The following is a 19,947-nucleotide window of genomic DNA, read 5'->3' on the forward strand; positions in this document are numbered from 1 at the left end:
CTATCATTGTCACCCAGATCAAGATGGGTTCCCTTTTGAGTTTTTTAGGCCCATGTGTCAAACTTATGCTCATAAAATATGGTATTTGAGAGAATTTGCATGTGCTTGTTGATTTACACTACCGTTCAAAAGTTTGGGGTCACTTTGAAATTTCCTTATTTTTGAAAGAAAAGCACTGTTCTTTTCAATGAAGATCACTTTAAACTAATCAGAAATACACTCTATACATTGCTAATGTGGTAAATGACTATTCTAGCTGCAAATGTCTGGTTTTTGGTGCAATATCTCCATAGGTGTATAGAGGCCCATTTCCAGCAACTATCACTCCAGTGTTCTAATGGTACAATGTGTTTGCTCATTGCCTCAGAAGGCTAATGGATGATTAGAAAATCCTTGTACAATCATGTTAGCATAGCTGAAAACAGTTTAGCTCTTTAGAGAAGCTATAAAACTAAATCCTTTGAGCAGATTGAGTTTCTGGAGCATCACATTTGTGGGGTCGATTAAATGCTCAAAATGGCCAGAAAAATGTCTTGACTATATTTTCTATTCATTTTACAACTTATGGTGGTAAATAAAAGTGTGACTTTTCATGGAAAACACAAAATTGTCTGGGTGACCCCAAACTTTTGAATGGTAGTGTATATCATTAATATATTAATGAAGAACAAAGCAAGAAGCTACAGTTTATGTTCTTCTTTGGATGGGTTACTAACAGATTCTTGTTACAGGCATTTTTAACAAAGTAATTTCTTTATACAAAATTACCTTGTGAGGAGTTAAAACTTGATACATTATAGTGCCCTCTACTGTTAACCTGCTAGAACTGAACGAATAGGGGAAAAAAAGTCCATCAACTGAACAAATAAGACAAACTCAATCAAGATGAAGCACTGAAACTTTTACTCAACTGTACAATGACACAATCTCCTCAGAAATTTCTACTAAAACAAGCAAGAGCAGAGAACAGACTAAATAAATATATACAAAAATATTCTCTCTCTACAAAATATGCTTTGCAAAAACGTTCAGTGGGTTGTACAATTCTCTATGGATGAATTCTGCCAATAATAAAAATGCACCATAAAAATTAAGACAGAAGTTTTGGTCATATAACAGTTGTGGGAATAAATATAATATTTCATATATATACTGCATGTAACTGAGGACTGTTAAAAATTACATTTCATTTTTATGCAAGAGAACAGAAAGAAGAGAAAGACCACACGAGCAAAACAATAACGCCAGTGCAAGAGTACAGTACATCTAATTCATTATATACACACACAACTACTGTAAAGACATAAAGGTAAGGCCAGAGTTACTGATTTTCAGCATCAGATGTGTGTCCCTGTGAGAAAGAAGAGCGGCTGATCTTCTTTGGCATTGGCTGTTTGAAACTCGTCACTCAGCCGGAACCGCCACTTATCCTCCAGCTCAAGCCGCACCACAGTCTGACGGAGAGCACTGCGGTTTGGGCAGATTACGCACAGAGTCGCCCCTACGTGAGTCACAGATGAGCAATTAACATTAACATTAAGTCACACTCTTAAAAACATCTGAGAAACATACATCTGTGCTAAAGTGAATTCTTGTCTGGTGTTCCACTGCACCTTTAATGTTTATTCTGCTATACAGTACATACTATAGTTGAGAGCATGTACACACATTTCTACACATGTGTGTGAGGTAGGAACCATGGATGGAATGCCATTCAATCTAAGGGTTCATTCATATGGTCATTCACACCCAAGGGCAATTTACATGATATGGCCAAAAGTGTGTGGAAATCCATCACACCCATATATGATTCTTCCGCAAACTGTTGCCACAAAGCTTGAAGCACACAATTGTATAGAATGTCTTTGTACGCTGTGACATTAAGATTTCCCATTTACTGGAACTAAGAGGCCCAAACCTGTTCCAACATAATAACATGACCTGTGTATAAAGCGAGCTCCATAAAAAATATGGTGTGTGAAGGTTGGAGTGGAAGAACTTTAGTGTCCCGCACAGAGCCCTAGCTGAACTCAACCCCACCGAACACCTTTGGGATGAACTGGAACACTGACCTAGAGGTTAACCCAGGCCTTGAGGTCTTCTGGCTGAATGAGCTCAAATCCCTACAGTTATGCTCCAAAATCCAGTGGAAAGCCTCCTCAGAAGAGGAGATTATTATAACAGTAAAAGGGGAATAAATCTACAATGGGACGATGTTCAATGAGCACATATGGGTGTAATTGTTCAGGTGTCCACATACTTTTGACCATATTGTGTATCTTAGCCAGTCCATCTACTGGCATGTTTCTGGAATTTGGAAGAACCAGCAAATCTAGAGAAAACCCACAGAGACATGGACAGGTTATGCAGAGACACTAATGTGCTCAGGATCGAACCAGGGACCCTGAAGCTGTGAGGTAGCAACACTAACCAAGCAGATTATTCAGTAAACAAAAGGAATTATTCAGTACACTGACACTAATCGCAAAATATACATCGTTTGCAGAATGATGAGTGTAAAGGCTCACTCACAAACCGCCGTACGTGCTACTACAGGTGGTCTATGGTAAAAATTTGGCAAAACTGCTTGAGACTTGCGCGACACTTGCGTGTGTTCAACACTGTAGAAGGTCGCAGACTGGCCGTGGAGACTTTTGGTCCTGCACATGCAAATTCTATGGGTCTTGCGAAAAATCAAGAACGCATACACTACGTACGGGATCCGTACTCCTTTTGTACGCCTGAACCAAGTCAGCAGCACGGCTAGTAGGGGCTTTGTGATGACAGTAAGACACATGAGTGATGCACGGTCATTGTAGGAGTGATGTGCCTCAGAAGTACTACATACAGTAAGTACTCCACACTTGTTATTTGTGCGGCCTCCAAAACAGAAGTACATCTCACTTTCTATCCCTATGTGTGGTGTGCATGCAGCGCACACGACATGAGGGGCAAGACTCTGGCTATATATATTGAGGAGGAACCAAGGAACCGATCATGTAATGTGTAGCATTGTAGAAGGGAAGAAGATGGCTGTTGCCATACCACCGCAACGACTGAGGGAGTTGGACCCTTATAGGCAGATGATAGACGCTGAGGAGCAGCACGAAACGATATTGTTCTTCAGCCGAAAGACAGATGCAGAATGCTGAAGACATGCTGGTTTTATACCCACTCCTGGCTTGCGTCACACGCAAGTCATGAGTGATTGTCACATGCTAATCACGTGCGTCACACATGCTTCACAAGTGCGGCCCGTACTCCTAGCGCAGGAAACTGGTAAAATGCAAGTCACACGCACTCCACACTCACTGATCACATGCATCAGACATATGCTTTCCACGGGCTAATGGCGCAATTTTTCCCACACCTCGAAGAAGTCAGGTGTGCAATCTGTACTTGACAAGTACTTTGCCTGTACTCCTCCCCCAAACTTTCCCCCGGGTTCACTACGACCCTGAGGCACGGCTGCGAGCTACCAAACCCTGTGACCCATGTGTGTCCAAAACACATACAGCGGGTTGTGAGTGTGGCATATGTCTGGACTCACTAACGGATCCTGGGAGTTTAAGGGGTTATCATTCTCTTGTATGAATATTACGTTTGTATATTTGACTGTTTATGGATATGTTTACATTCACATACAGTCATTTGACACATTTGTGCATATTTTTGTCCAAAATGTAGGAATCTCTCTCTCTCTGGCATATCACTGCAGTGATGTGGCCTCTCTGACAGCTCCAGCCATCAAAGTTTCTAAGGAAGGATGACAGTAGTGGTTTCCTGTTGCCTTCTACTGGATTATTATAGAGGTTTTCTCCTCTCAACCATTCACACACACATTCACACCTATGGACAATGTAGAGTAGCCAGTTAACCTAACTGCATGTCTTTGGACTGTGGGAGAAACTGGAGCACCCGGAGGAAACCCACACAGACATGGGAAGAACATGCAAACTCCACACAGAAAGCCCCCCGTTGGCCATTGGGCTCAAACCCAGAACCTTCTTGCTGTGAGGTGCTAACAGTGATAACCACTGCACCTGTAGGAATGTATTTGTTTGTATTTGAGTGAACTATTATGAAAGTCCAAGAACTCAGACATGGACAGTTTACATTAGTTTTATATGTTTACTTGATGCAAACAGTCTAACCTCGTACAACCATTTATTATGATATGCAAGGTCTACTACGGCGTCATTTACCTTTCAGAAACTGGAACTTCTTGAGGAATCCTGGTGTGACGAAAGAATCACAGAAGTAGAGCAGGAGGCCACTGAAGAGCAAACCTGCTGTGCTGATGTTGATGGAGTGTGGTCTTGAGCTGACAAAACACACTGTTACCTGAGGAACACACACACACACACACACACACACACACACACACACACACACACACACATATATATAAAACCAAAATAAACTTAAAGATTAGTGGCATAACAGCAAAGTATTAGTCCTATTGTTTGGAAACTGCAAGTTCCAACCCTGACAATCCACCAGCAGCTGTGGTCCATTGGTTTCCAGTGTTTGCCAGTGTTTAGACCCTTGTTTTGGATTATGACCATGATTGAATAAATCCTAATAAACACTGTATGACTTCATCTGTCTGCCTCTGGTCCCATGTGTTACAAATATATGTGAAAACATATAGACTACTATTCACAGATCAGTAGGGACATCGGCCTACCTCGGGGCCCAGGTTGAGGTAGCAGTCGACAGAAAGAACCGGATGGCTATAATTGCCAGTGCTTAGGGGGAAAAGCCTCTGGCTTGTGTGTTGGAGGTATTTCTCCAGCAGAAGCTGACCTGGAGTAGCCAGGAACAGGTGCTTGCTATCTGGAGCACAGATATACTGAGATGGCTGCACTGTGGTTGGTACATCAGTCATCTGCGAGAAAATTTATATCACACATAATTAGCTTCCAATTCAGTTTCAGTTCTTTTTAAAGAAACTCTTCTCATAAAACATAAAGAATGAGAGTCTTAGCTGATAATTAATGAAATGGAATGGTGAGTAATTAGCATAACCTCGTTTGGATTTGGGTAATGCTACAATGAAAGCATGTTGAGGCCGGAGAACGTCTTTCGGATTTTATGTCGATTTTTTTTTTTAGCTTCTTTCGTTAGTTCCTAAACCGGTAAAAATATAAAGGAATTGATAATGACAGTGCTCTAAATGATCAAGCTATAAACTCTAAAATATTTTGGGATAAGTGCCCTTAACCAAGCTCTGCTTTAGTTTCTGTTTTTCTAAATAATAAAATGGAAAATAGCAAAAACAGCAGTGTTAACCTTGGTCTTGATGATGAATGTCCGATATCCCCCGATGGCAATCTGCTTCTTCATCACACTAAAGTTGTTAAAGCGGCAAATTAGAAGGCCAGCACTGTGGACACGAAGGTTAAAGTCTACATCGTCACACGTAAATCTGGAGAAGACAGAGATAGGAGAAATAAACCAAAAGTATCGCTAATGGCCTCTTCCAAAAAAGAGGTACCATTTGAGCTCACCGGTTTTGGTTGTACTGCACATCCTGCGTGAGGTCCACATTGAGGAGCAGGAAATCATGTAGGTGTCCTCGTGAGAAGGGCTCTCGCCTTTGTCCCGGGTCAGCTCCACGGCTTGACCACTTCCTCACACCGCACAGGCCGTACTGAGTGATATCTGGAGATGACTCCAGGTGCTGCAGCACCTGCTTCAGTGACACGTTCCTCTCTGATCCAGTAGTACCTCTACACCCACACACAATGCACACATGCAAGAATATAAATAAGCCAGATTAAAGATGTTATAAAGTGTTTTCATGTCACTGCAAGTCTCACTCTGATTTCGGAAATATACTGCACAACTACACTATACTACTACTAATGACGAGAAAGGGCCAGTCAGTAATTATCCTAACTAGTGCCATTTCATTGCAAACAAATGTAACTGGACAGACTAATGATGATGAAGTTCACAGAAGTATGTAAAAATTCTTCATTAGATCGCAGAGGAACACTTTGAAGCACCTCTTGGGGTCAATGTCAACACAGTTCCACATGACACAGGAGTCATCTGCCAGGATGATAAAGGGCCAGACATCCTGAGGACGACTACCATGCTCCACTCTCCGACTGCGCTCCAGCTCCAGATTATGATAGGACAACTCTTTAATTAGGAAATGTGCTGCTCCTGGGAGAGAGAGAGAGAGAGAGAGAGAGAGAGAGAGAGAGAGCAGACAGTGAGAAATTAAATACTCTGCATAGAGAAAATTCTGAATCAAAATTTGGAACAAAAGTGCAAGAGCTTGTGCTGTGATGCAACATTGAATTATGAAAATAAAGGAAATTTTAGTTACCTATTCCAGCTCCGTTGAAGATGGTGGGCAGGACCAACATGATGTGATTGGGCCAATATTTCTTATAGACAGCCATCTCGTATTCTTTGATGACCAGGATGTGCAGGTGGGAGGCTCCGTCCATGGCGTGATACAGGTTAAACAGACCATGCTCATGGCGACCCGTGGTGGGTGTAAATATCGGACTCTTTATAAAATCAGGATTCTATAAGCAGGAAAAACAACTCCTGTTACATTTCTAATCATCATCAACTCACCCATCCATCCATTATCCGTAACCACTTATCCTGTACAGGGTTGCAGGCAAGCTGGAGCCTATCCCAGCTGACTATGGGCGAAAGGTGGGGTACACCCTGGACAAGTCACCAGGTCATTGCAGGGCTGACACAGAGAGACAAACAACCATTCACACTCACATTCACACCTACGGTCAATTTAGAGCCACCAATGAGCCTAACCTGCATGTCTTTGGACTGTGGGGGAAACTGGAGCACCCGGAGGAAACCCACGCAGACAAGGGGAGAACATGAAAACTCCACACAGAAAGGCCCCCGTTGGCCACTGGGCTCGAACCCAGGACCTTCTTGCTGTGAGGCGACTGCTAACCAGTACATCACTGTGCCACCGGTGGGTGGATATTATAAGTTAAAGATGATGACTCTAATAGTCCATACCCAATCAGAGGTAAGGGGCAGTCTCATGCTCTCCAGCTGGCCTCCTGGTTGGCTGAAGGAGAAATGATGCTCTTTGGATTTGGGGATTATGAAGTAGAGCTGAATCTCCTCCCCAAGTAGCAGATGAGAGAAGGTGAAGGCATGCAGGGTTGACTCACACAGCTGAACACACACATACACACACACACACAAATGTATAAAATGTTGATTTTGTTTTACATTATGACTATTATCCAACTCTAAAATATAATCTCACTTGGTATCGAGGGTTGAATCCCATGTACTGATGGCACTGCTCACAGTGATGGTATGTATTATATGCTGCATATTTGGAGAGTTTTATCCGGGTTGTACGACGACGAAGGTACACATCCTCCTGACGTCGGGAGTTTCCTTAAAAAAAAATAAAAATAAATAAATAATCAAGGCAATTCAATTTATATGTATAGCGCTTTTAACAACAGACATTGTCACAAAGCAGCTTTACAGAAAATGAAAGACTTTAAACATATGAACTAATTTTATCCATAATAAATTTATTTGTCCCTGAACATCAAACAATTACTATATGACAATGGCAATATAGAATACATTTTGTATATTATTATTATTATTATTATTTTTTTTTGGTATTCTTACGTTCTACATTTGGAGTAAAGTCAGGGGAGTAGATGGTACTGATGTCCTCGTATTTGGGGTCATGGATGATAAAGTCAAAAGGCATTCCTCTCAACGTGTCAACACTGGGCCATGATGCAATGGCCTGATGATACTTCACCAACTCAGACTGGCAATCTGGAGAGAAGTTACAGACCGTATACATGCACTTTCATGATAATCTGAATTTCACCTGATCATCTGAGGTGATGTACTCACTGCAGTTGATGTCCTCTTCATCAAAGATGTCCACCTCCATGAGTCTGATCAGCATTCGAGAGAGAATGCCCAGGAACTGCAGGTACGCACCAGTCTTTCCAACCTGCAGACACACAATACAAGTTCGTCCTCCTGTTCTGTTCGCTACTTCACAATTTATTGCAATAAAACTCTGAAAATTACTTGATGACTTATCCTCATCTTAATTCTTAGCAATAAAAATAACAGTTTTACACACACACACACACACACACACACACACACACACACACACACACAAAAAAAAAAAAGCATGGCAGGTCAGAGGGCAAATGAGAGATGGAGATTACGAGATGGATTAAATCCACCTACAGTGGGGCAAAAAGGTATTTAGTCAGCCACCAATTGTGCAAGTTCTCCCACTTAAAAAGATGAGAGAGGCCTGTAATTTTCATCATAGGTACACTTCAACTATGAGAGACAGAATGGGGGGAAAGAATCCAGGAAATCACATTGTAGGATTTTTAATTAATTAATTGGTAAATTCCTCGGTAAAATAAGTATTTGGTCACCTACAAACAAGCAAGATTTCTGGCTCTCACAGACCTGTAACTTCTTCTTTAAGAGGCTCCTCTGTCCTCCACTCGTTACCTGTATTAATGGCACCTGTTTGAACTCGTTATCAGCATAAAAGACACCTGTCCACAACCTCAAACAAGTCACACTCCAAACTCCACTATGGCCAAGACCAAAGAGCTGTCAAAGGACACCAGAAACAAAATTGTAGACCTGCGCCAGGCTGGGAAGACTGAATCTGCAATAGGTAAGCAGCTTGGTGTGAAGAAATCAACTGTGGGAGCAATTATTAGAAAATGGAAGACATACAAGGCCACTGATAATCTCCCTCGATCTGGGGCTCCACGCAAGATCTCACCCCGTGGGGTCAAAATGATCACAAGAACGGTGAGCAAAAATCCCAGAACCACACGGGGGGACCTAGTGAATGACCTGCAGAGAGCTGGGACCAAAGTAACAAAGGCTACCATCAGTAACACACTACACCGCCAGGGACTCAAATCCTGCAGTGCCAGACGTGTCCTCCTGCTTAAGCCAGTACATGTCCAGGCCCATCTGAAGTTTGCTAGAGAGCAGTTGGATGGTCCAGAAGAGGATTGGGAGAATGTCATATGGTCAGATGAAACCAAAATAGAACTTTTTGGTAAAAACTCAACTTGTCGTGTTTGGAGGAGAAAGAATGCTGAGTTGCATCCAAAAAACACCATACCTACTGTGAAGCATGGGGGTGGAAACATCATGCTTTGGGGCTGTTTTTCTGCAAAGGGACCAGGACGACTGATCCGTGTAAAGGAAAGAATGAATGGGGCCATGTATCATGAGATTTTGAGTGAAAACCTCCTTCCATCAGCAAGGGCATTTAAGATGAAACGTGGCCGGGTCTTTCAGCATGACAATGATCCCAAACACACCGCCCGGGCAACGAAGGAGTGGCTTTGTAAGAAACAATTCAAGGTCCTGGAGTGGCCTAGCCAGTCTCCAGATCTCAGCCCCATAGAAAATCTTTGGAGGGAGTTGAAAGTCCGTGTTGCCCAGCGACAGCCCCAAAACATCACTGCTCTAGAGGAGATCTGCATGGAGGAATGGGCCAAAATACCAGCAACAGTGTGTGAAAACCTTGTGAAGACTTACAGAAAATGTTTGACCTCTGTCATTGCCAACAAAGGGTATATAACAAAGTATTGAGATGAACTTTTGTTATTGACCAAATACTTATTTTCCACCATAATTTGCAAATAAATTCTTTAAAAATCAGACAATGTGATTTTCTGGATTTTTTTTTCTCATTTTGTCTCTCATAGTTGAGGTATACCTATGATGAAAATTACAGGCCACTCTCATCTTTTTAAGTGGGAGAGCTTGCACAATTGGTGACTGACTAAATACTTTTTTGCCCCACTGTATTTATTACTTCCACCTTCTGGAACTAGTCCATTACTGTCTCAAGGGGGAAAATGAAACGAAAATTAAAACCAAGCAGATCTGACCTGCAGTTTTATTTCATTTTATTTTGTGTTACACAAAAATTATTTTGTGTAAGCTGATGCCTGTGAAACTCTTCCATATACCTTATATATGTCCATTATAAACATTTTCATAAGTATCTGTAATATACCATATCAGGTATTCTAGATTACATAACACATTGGGAGTTTCAATGTACCGTAAATCATGCATTCAAAGTTAAATTTTAAATGCAATGTGCTATTATAGTATTGATCCATTAGCGTGTCCATAATCATACAGTGCTGCTGCTTACTTGCGGTGGCCCACTGAGGAGCAGCCTGCGAGGGTGGAAGTTGTCAGTACGTCCCTCGGCCCAATTGCTGCTGTCCATGTGCTGAAGTCTGGGCACAGTCCACTGCCTATAGTACAAAGACTGCTCTGTACATGTCATCATCTTGCTGAGGAGGGGTCTAAAAGAGCTGACCCACTCTACACATGGGTGTGGGAGGAAGGACATGGGCTTGGGCAAGCCACTAGCATCCACACTGGTGATCAGATCATATAGAGCTTTGGGGAGGAGGATCACAGGCGGTCTGTTTATGTTACGTGCCCAGGAGCAGCAGTAGCGCTGTGGAGAGGTCTGTGAAGATGACAAGGAGTCAGTGGAGGTGGATTTTGAGGATCCACTGGGCTTGTTTGGAGAAGATTCATCCTGGGTTTGCTGGGAGTGATCCTGGCCAGGGAGAGCACTACTCACTGCAGGTGATCAGGGAGAGGCAGAGTGTGCAGGTTAGAAAAATTACACTAAAAACATGTTCTTCAAAAACACAGTGGTCTTGGGAGAAACTTCCTCATTTATGCTGATATTAAATATTATTACTGGATTTGATGAGTGATGTGATGACCCCCCCAACAAAATCTGTCCATGTCACAAAATTTACAGTTTGTCGGTAATGGGACGGGTGAGTAATGCCATTTTCTAAATCTATAGCTGATGTTTTAAGAGCCAGAGTTTTGTGGAAATACTTATTGGAAAGTTCCAGAACCAGCGCCCTTATCATTTCTCAGAGATGCTGGACATAGAAGTTGATGGAGAACACTTAGAACAAGCCAATCATTGCCTGATCCATCCTGATGCCCTATGTCTGGCTGGAGTCTCATCACATCGCTCCTGTGGAGGATGGCCCCATATGGACAGTTGAAAGTCACACTTGGAAGATGTTCTGGACACTTATAGTAATACTTTTATGGCTGAGAACTACAGTTGACTTGCTAACTTTAGGACTGCAGTTGTCATGAACAGTCTTGCACTTAAGTTTCCATCAATGAAGAGTTATAACATCAACGAAACAGACTTCATGTTAAAACTGTTAAAAATATTATAATCACGTTGTCTGTTATCATCCAAATGAGGATGGGTTCCCTTTTGAGTCTGGTACCTCTTGAGGTTTCTTCCTCATGTCGTCTGAGGAAGTTTTTCCTTGCCACTGGCTTACTCATTCGGGATAGATTAGGGATAAAATTAGCTCATGTTTAAAGTCACTAAAATTATGTAAAGCTGCTTTGTGACAATGTCTATTGTTAAAAGCGCTATAAAAATAAACTTGACTTGATTTCCACTACCTCGGAGCCACTATTTCCAGCGATGGCTCCAATGATAAAGAATTTAATGTCAGGATTGATCTAGCATCGAGTGCTTTCAACATACTCAATAACATTTGGAAGAACAGAGGGATATCGCTTCATACCAAGATCAAAATATATGAATGTGGAGTTATTACGACACTTGTCTATGGCTGTGTCACCTGGGCACTTAAACAACAGCAGTTACATCAACTGAATGCCTTCCATGATAAATGTCTGTGCAGAATCCTAAAGGCATGGTTCCACGATCACATTTCAAACCTTGAGATAAGAAGGAGAACTGGTTGCTGTAGCCTGGGAATTAGCATAAGCTACTGTCATCTCCTTTACTTTGGGCATGTGGCATGAATGTCAGATGGCAGGCTCTCTAAATTCCTGGTAGACTGGATTCCTGCCCATGGCTTTAGAGGTGTTGGATACCCAAGACTAAACATCCTGAAGATGACGGGTAATGATCTTGAGGTATATCTAGGAGAAGAGTACGATATTGTGATGGGGAAGCTTTGTGCATTGGATTGAGATAAATGGCACCGAATCCTACGTTCCGCCAAACAACGATTAAGAGATTGTGAGCAGACAGCCCTGTCACAAGACAGATGAAGACCTGACCAGGGTACAAGGTAAGGTTTTGTGGAAATGTGTAATCCTAACAGTTGCAGGAAAGCACTGTAAATCCTGAGATGGATTTGATACGTCCAAAATGACTCTGTAAGGACATAATGTGTGTAAGTACACATGTGTAAACATCTGAGCATGACAGGTTCACAGATTTGCAGATGGAGAACTGTAACGAGTCCTTACACAAAGATTCATGGGTTCTGGGACAGAGATTTCAGTCAGCTTGCAGTTCTATTCAAAATCCTAGTTACTTTAAACAAATCAGGACACTGAAGTGAATAATTATAGCTCTTTCTATGTGAATCCCAGACCAACAGAAAAAAAATGTTTCAGCAGAATGTTCAATCACCGTCCACTACAGGCTCTTCCTCCTCATTATCGGTGCTGCTGAGTTTATCAGGATCGCTCTCAGACAAGTCACTGGACATGCGCGGCCCATGCTGCTTCTGCTCCTCCACATGCACCAAATATGCAGCCAGACCAAGTTCCTGCTCCAGAGCTGTGCGTTGCAGAGCGCAGCAGCTGATTACACGCTCATCACAGTACTTCAGAGACCTGAGCAGCACAGGATCAATAAGACACAATGAGATTGGATTGCATTTGTAGGCAAATTGTGGTCAAGTGTAAAATGTAAAGTGTGTCGAATTTCACAGGCAGGTTCTTGAGCTCTTGACACCCAAAACTAAATCTATAAAGTTGCCTTGTAACAATCTCTATAGTTGAACCCCCTATACCAATAATGTCGAACTGAACTGAATATCTTTGTTAAATTATGTGTGCTAGACAGAATTGACAAAACCATGGCACTTCACAACAGGCCAGTTCTGAATGGAGACTTTTGTTGTCTTTGGTATTTCCATAATAAATCATGGTAAATCTGGCCCAACAATGAAAAAAAAGCATTCCAACCCAATATTCATATACAATACCCATCTTGTACCTACAAGTACCTAGAAGTAGACGATGACGTAAAATCAGGCTTCTGGATTAAAAGGGGGGGGGGACCTGATTTACAATCTGTCAACAAAAAAATCTAATCAGACTGAAAGCAGTGAGTAACATCTTACATACACAATTATGTCTAGAAGAATGGACATGGAAAAGATTGGCCAAACAAACAACAAATATGTCAGGAAGAACGTGGCTCGTGAGGAAGGTGATCTACACACCAACTGTATTTCATAACCAAGAGAATCCAATATCTGCTCTGAGGATATGGGAAAGGTTGAAGGCAGTTATAAATATACAAGTTTTTAGAATGTTTATCTCACATTTACAAAAGGAGATCCAAATTTCTGAACTGACACCAATTTCTTTTTCCACTTCATTTGCCCATCTGTGATAATGAAGGAACATCTGTTAAACCGAACACAAAATGTCTTGTTGGTATAAATTTAATTTCTTTGTCTTATTCGTTTGGTTCTTAGGGTATGCCAAACTTTGTCCTTTAATATATGTACTTCAGTGTGAGGAAATAAGGAATTTTAAGCAGACTGTCACAGGACAGACAAGTCTGAAATGTTGTCTGTCCATCCAAATTTCAGCCTGTCCAAATGATGGGCCAAAAACGCAGAACAATGCGGCTGAGGGTTCCAAAAGCGGGCCCCGGAAGCTGAAGGGCTTTAGATGCCTGGAGATGGCTTCTCAGCTATTTTCAGGCACATTTGGAATCTTCAAAGGCCAAATTACACTCAACATTAGTTGCTAATTACACTACAAATTGAATATAATTTACAAGAAAATGTCAGAAGATTCAAGAAAAACATGCCCAAGTTATACCCAAGAAAACAGAAGTACACACAGGTCCGTTCCATGTCAAGAAAAAGTATGGGGGCAAGGATGCTCCAGTCGATTACAACTTACTGGTACAGTGGTGCTTGAAAGTTTGTGAACCCTTTAGAATTTTCTATATTTCTGCATAAATATGACCTAAAACATCATCAGATTTTCACACAAGTCCTAAAAATAGACAAAGAGAACCCAGTTAAACACTCATCTCATCATCTCTAGCCTCTTTATCCTGTTCTACAGGGCTCGCAGGCAAGCTGGAGCCTATCCCAGCTGACTACAGGCGAAAGGCGGGGTACAACCTGGACAAGTCGCCAGGTCATCACAGGGCTGACACATAGACACAGACAACCATTCACACTCACATTCACACCTACGGTCAATTTAGAGTCACCAGTTAACCTAACCTGCATGTCTTTGGACTGTGGGGGAAACCGGAGCACCCGGAGGAAACCCACGCGGACACGGGGAGAACATGCAAACTCCACACAGAAAGGCCCTCGCCGGCCACGGGGCTCGAACCCGGACCTTCTTGCTGTGAGGCGACAGCGCTAACCACTACACCACCGTGCCGCCCTAAATTAGAAATACTTGTGCCATTTAACTTGGAATATGGGTTGGTGGAGTCCAAGGCCCTGTCCACACGGCACCGGCGTTTTGGGTGCCCCAAAACGAAATCTTTTGAGAACGGGTTCCAGAGTGGAAAGATCTGGCAAAGGCGCCATTGCGAAGTCGTCTGGATGAGTAGAATGGATTTGTTTATGATGACATCACAACCACATGTGCTTCACGCCGTGTAGAAGTGTAACGAAATCAATACGAGTTGTCAACAAATCCTATAACTTGGTTCATGAAACTCGCTTACAAAATATTTTCACTGTGAATATTTATTGTGTAATGGTGCAAAGTGAGAGAGAGAGAGAGTGAGAGTCAATCCCGCCAGCAAAAATAGGGAAAAAAAGGAGCGATCTCACCTCTTCAGATGTTGGTTTAAGTCCTACAATACATTCCTCAAAAAGGGCATAGAAGAACAAATTAATCCATCAACGTGTAGCATTCAATTTATTCCGGACCATTAAAGACGCCGCCTTCCGCGTAGAATCATACGTCATCCTCGCCGCCATATTGGATGGGTCAAAGCGGAGAATAAAGATGGCTCATTCATGTGCTGTGTTTAACTGTACCAACAGGTTTGCCGTCCAAACGAGATCACATGGGATTACCTTTCACAGGTGAGACTGGAAAAATACTTTTCATTGTATTTGGTCATTATAATGTAATTTTATGAACAGATTTTTCTGACTTTGTGGGTAATATGAAGTCTCGCGCATAATAGTTTATGCGCATGCGTCCTTACTACTTCTATTGTTCTGGTGTCTCCGAAGGGACCGTCTTACAGTGTCCCTAGAGGTGTGGCATGTGTATTGCATCATTTTCAGCAAGCGTTGCGTTGCCATATGTACCTGATATTTTACTGATCCGTTGCCCATGTGGACGCGATATTTTTTTTAATAACATCTCGTTGCCATTGTTGTGTGGATGTAGCCTTAGAGTCACCAGTTAACCTAACCTGCATGTCTTTGGACTGTGGGGGAAACCGGAGAACCCGGAGGAAACCCACGCGGACACGGGGAGAACATGCAAACTCTGCACAGAAAGGCCCTCGCCGGCCACGGGGCTCGAACCCGGACCTTCTTGCTGTGAGGTGACAGCGCTAACCACTACGCCACCGTGCCGCCCCCCAGTTAAACAAATGAGACAAAAATATTATACTTGGTCATTTATTTATTGAGGAAAATGATCCAATATTACATATCTGTGAGTGGCAAAAGTATGTGAACCTTTGCTTTCAGTATCTGGTGTGACCTCCCTGTGCAGCAATAACTGCAACTAAATATTTCCGGTAACTGTTGATCAGTCCTGCACACCGGCTTGGAGAAATTTTAGCCCATTCCTCCATACAGAATAGCTTCAACTCTGGGACGTTGGTGGGTTTCCTCACATGAACTGCTCACTTCAGGTCCTTCCACAACATTTAGATTGGATTGGAAAAGTCAGGACTTTGACTTGGCCATTCCAAAACATTAACTTTATTCTTCTTTAACCATTCTTTGGTAGAACGACTTGTGTGCTTAGGGTCATTGTCTTGCTGCATGACCCACCTTCTCTTGAGATTCAGTTCATGGACAGCTGTCCTAACATTTTCCTTTAGAATTCACTGGTATAATTCAGAATTCATTGTTCCATCAATGATGGCAAGCCGTCCTGACCGAGATGCAGCAAAACAGGCCCAAACCATGATACTACCACCATCATGTTTCACAGATGAGATAAGGTTCTTATGCTGGAATGCAGTGTTTTCCTTTCCCCAAACATAACGCTTCTCATTGAAACCAAAAGGTTCTATTTTGGTCTCATCCATCAACAAAACAATTTTCCAATAGCCTTCTGGCTTGTCCACATGATCTTTAGCAAAGTGCAGACGAGCAGCAGTGTTCTTTTTGGAGAGCAGTGGCTTTCTCCTTGCAACCTTGCCATGCACACCATTGTTGTTCAGTGTTCTCCTGATGGTGGACTCATGAACATTAACATTAGCCAATGTGAGAGAGGCCTTCAGTTGCTTAGAAGTTACCCTGGGGTCCTTTGTGACCTCATTGACTATTACACGCCTTGCTCTTGGAGTGATCTTTGTTGGTCAAGCACTCCAGGGGAGGGTAACAATGGTCTTGAATTTCCTCCATTTGCACACAATCTGTCTGACTGTGGATTGGTGGAGTCCAAACTCTTTCGAGATGGTTTTGTAAACTTTTCCAGCCTGATTAGCATCAACAACGCTTTTTCTGAGGTCCTCAGAAATCTCCTTTGTTCGTGCCATGATACACTTCCACATGCATGTGGTGTGAAGATAGATAGAGCCTTTGATAGATCCCTGTTCTTTAAATAAAACAGGGTGCCCACTCACACCTGATTGTCATCCCATTGATTGAAAACACCTGATTCTACTTTCACCTTCAAATTAACTGCTAATCCTAGAGGTTCACATACTTCTGCCACTCACAGATATGTAATACTGGATCATTTTCCTCAATAAATAAATGACCAAGTATATTAACTGGGTTCTCTTTATCCACTTTGAGGACTTGTGTGAAAATCTGATGATGTTTTAGGTCATATTTATGCAGAAATATAGAAAATTCTAAAGGGTTCACAAACTTTCAAGCACCACCGTACTCATATATAGGTACTATAATAACACCCATGAAACATTATGTTAACAATGACTATTTTTAATACTATGTTTTTAATAAGTCTATAAGAAATTTAGTAATTAAAAATACAACTATTCTTACATAATAGAGTTAAAATCTTGAGTACGAGATTCCAAGTAACTTTGTAACAAAATGACTTTTAAAATGACTCAAAACTAGACACGGTCATGTCATTTGGCATTCAGACTAAAATCTGCTGGACTAGAACTTAGAAAATGGAAGAAAATAAAAACTCTATTAAAATATAAATCTACATCCTACAAAGCATATGACTATGACTGTCATTCTTATTACGAATAAAAAAAATGCGCATAATAATAACAACAACATGACCATTGATTGGCAGTTTGGCATTTAACACTGTACTGTAAAGTTTCATGTAAACTGAACTGTAAATTGTGAATCAACTGACTGGATCGATCAGATACTGTCAACCCCAAAACACTAATTCAAATTCATCATGCTATAAAAACAACGGTAAATATGGAGTGTATTATTTATTATTATTGTCTTATTTAGTGTGCCACTCAAGGAGCAGGAGGTGCCTGTACATTTTGGCAGGGCGAGGACCATCGGTGGCCAAGTTATGAATTTTTAAATCCCCGCATGTGCGAGCGGCTGGAGCCAGGGCTCGTGCTAAAGTTTTCTGTGAACTGCGCTCCCTCCTGATGTCAGATTGGGCCTAGGCTCTTTCGAAAGGTCTTGGGGAGCAGAGTGTGCCTGTAAAGTTTGGCGGGGCTGGGCCATTCAGTGGGTGAGTTATGAATTTTTAAAGGCTGGCTTGAGCCAGGGCTCATATTAAAAATTTCAGCGAGCAGCCCTTGCATGGGGGATTTGGGGACAAATAACGGGCCAAGGCAGGGTTGTACTGGGCTGTGGCTGGGCTGGTTCTAAAGGGCTCGGGAAGAGGGAGGTGCCTGTAAATTTTGATGGAGCTAGGACCTTCGGTGGCCGAGTTATGAATTTTTAAATCCTCGTGTGCGTGAGTGGCTGGAGCCAGGGCTCGTGCTAAAGCTTTCCGCGATCCGTGCTCACTGATGATGTCAGATCGGGCTGAGCCTGGGCTAGTTTTCAAGGTTTCTGGGAGAGGGAGGTGCCTGTAAAGTTTGGCAGGGCTAGGACCATCAGGGGCCGAGTTATGAATTTTTAAAGTCGGGCCCACGGGGGCCCCCGTTTCACAGGCCATGTTATGACATAATGCATTCACCCTGTGTAACATTTGGAAGAAAATTAGACATAAATTAGACCCATATCTTTAAAATTTTTCATGGGCCATCCTGTTTGATGCTTTTGAAATACAGACGGACACATTCAAATTATTTTTTTTCGGCCACCTGGTCCGATGCTTTTGAAATACAGACGGACAAATGCGGAAATTACCGGTAAATGTCCACCGGTCCGGCCTTATTTCCCACACTGTACTTTATGAAAATGTTTTCAGTCCTCCATGTCAGTCTTGTGAGAGATATGAAAAGCCAGAGAATTTCCTTTCATCATCCATTCTTGATGTTCAAACATGCCACAATAATGGTAAAAGTGTTATTGAAATAATTCTTTCACTGAAGCAGACCTGGTGTTTGTTGAAGGTTACGTACCTTGGCAATGACTCCCCCATTGGATCCATACCAGAAAATATGAGGATGCATGGCAAAGCCTCTAAGTCTAGGTATGTGCGAGGCATCCAGTCTGGGTCCTGGACCTTTAGCCATACCTATACACATGTGACCCATGCATGATCAGTGCCAGTCAAGACGAATACCCACCAAATTCAGGAAACTCTTTATTTTATTAATAAGCACATGTATTGAATAGATACCCGCAGCTGGCTCAGGAAGTGCTTGCCCACAATGATCCCGGATGTGGGGTCTCCCAGAACAATTTCAAAGTGCTTGTGGAGGCCCAGGCGGTCGCGTATATAACACAGGCGCTGATGTGCCAGTGCTGCCAGACACGGGAAAGGTATACGCAGCAGGAGCATGTATCCATGGCGGCTGGGGCAGCGTCGCGTTGAGCCCAGCAGACACTGCACAATCTCCAGGGTTTCTACAGAGGTGTGTTTCTGCAGCTGGATCTGACCTCTGGCTGCAGCTAAAAGAGCCACAGAATAGTGCTGGAGAAGCACCTGGGTGCGGATTACAGAGCTGTGTAATTTTGGAAACCTGAAAAAGGAAAAAATGTTCTCAGTGTAATTTTTTTTCTTTGTTTTTTTTTTTTTTAATATAAAAACCTGATTTAAATTTCTACTTTTTACAATCTGTGAATGTGTAATTGGTCTGTACAGGTAATATGAGTGTATGTATGGGGCAGTGTCACATTCATCAAACATGAATACACAAAACAGAAATTAAAAAAATAATAATGAAAAGAAAATCTAACAATGACTGTAGTAGAGAGAGTGGATAGGAAGAAAAGTGCAGGATATAATAAAGAAGCTGTGCTATTTTTGAAGCATTTTGTGGCAACATTACACTGACTTACAGAAATACAAACACTTTTCAGCTCATCGTGTGAAATGTATTTGCAAATATATTATTTCATTTTTAATGCCTGTTCATATAATTTTATGTGAATGTGTCAGAACACACGAAAAAAAATTTCACGGTCTTTTCAAGTGTGAAGTCTCACATTAGTTTTACTGTATTAACATTTCAGGGAACGGAGTCAGAGGTGGATGGAAATGCGGATACGGTTTAATCGGTGCAATCCAAAACATACATAAGGTCCATGAAGAAGA

At 42.0% G+C, this 19,947-nt stretch overlaps 1 protein-coding gene across 1 annotated transcript in view; it reads right to left on the reverse strand.

Annotated features, from left to right (window-relative positions):
- Positions 1-1,249: 1,249 nt before the first annotated feature.
- Positions 1,250-19,947, reverse strand: part of greb1 (growth regulating estrogen receptor binding 1) — a 39,293-nt gene continuing 20,595 nt past the window's right edge. Inside the window, exons 17-31 of the mRNA XM_060932894.1 lie at positions 19,030-19,372; positions 18,809-18,924; positions 12,506-12,711; positions 10,208-10,650; positions 7,894-7,996; positions 7,657-7,812; positions 7,274-7,410; positions 7,018-7,179; positions 6,344-6,548; positions 6,015-6,177; positions 5,514-5,735; positions 5,296-5,431; positions 4,691-4,891; positions 4,206-4,344; positions 1,250-1,501 (exon numbers count right to left, since the gene is read on the reverse strand). Coding sequence (XP_060788877.1) covers positions 1,338-1,501; positions 4,206-4,344; positions 4,691-4,891; positions 5,296-5,431; positions 5,514-5,735; positions 6,015-6,177; positions 6,344-6,548; positions 7,018-7,179; positions 7,274-7,410; positions 7,657-7,812; positions 7,894-7,996; positions 10,208-10,650; positions 12,506-12,711; positions 18,809-18,924; positions 19,030-19,372 — 2,896 coding nt within the window. The 3' untranslated portion in view covers positions 1,250-1,337. The remainder of the gene's footprint in view (positions 1,502-4,205; positions 4,345-4,690; positions 4,892-5,295; positions 5,432-5,513; positions 5,736-6,014; positions 6,178-6,343; positions 6,549-7,017; positions 7,180-7,273; positions 7,411-7,656; positions 7,813-7,893; positions 7,997-10,207; positions 10,651-12,505; positions 12,712-18,808; positions 18,925-19,029; positions 19,373-19,947) is intronic.

This window comes from Neoarius graeffei, chromosome 11 (assembly GCF_027579695.1).
Source record: "Neoarius graeffei isolate fNeoGra1 chromosome 11, fNeoGra1.pri, whole genome shotgun sequence".
NCBI lineage: Eukaryota > Metazoa > Chordata > Actinopteri > Siluriformes > Ariidae > Neoarius > Neoarius graeffei.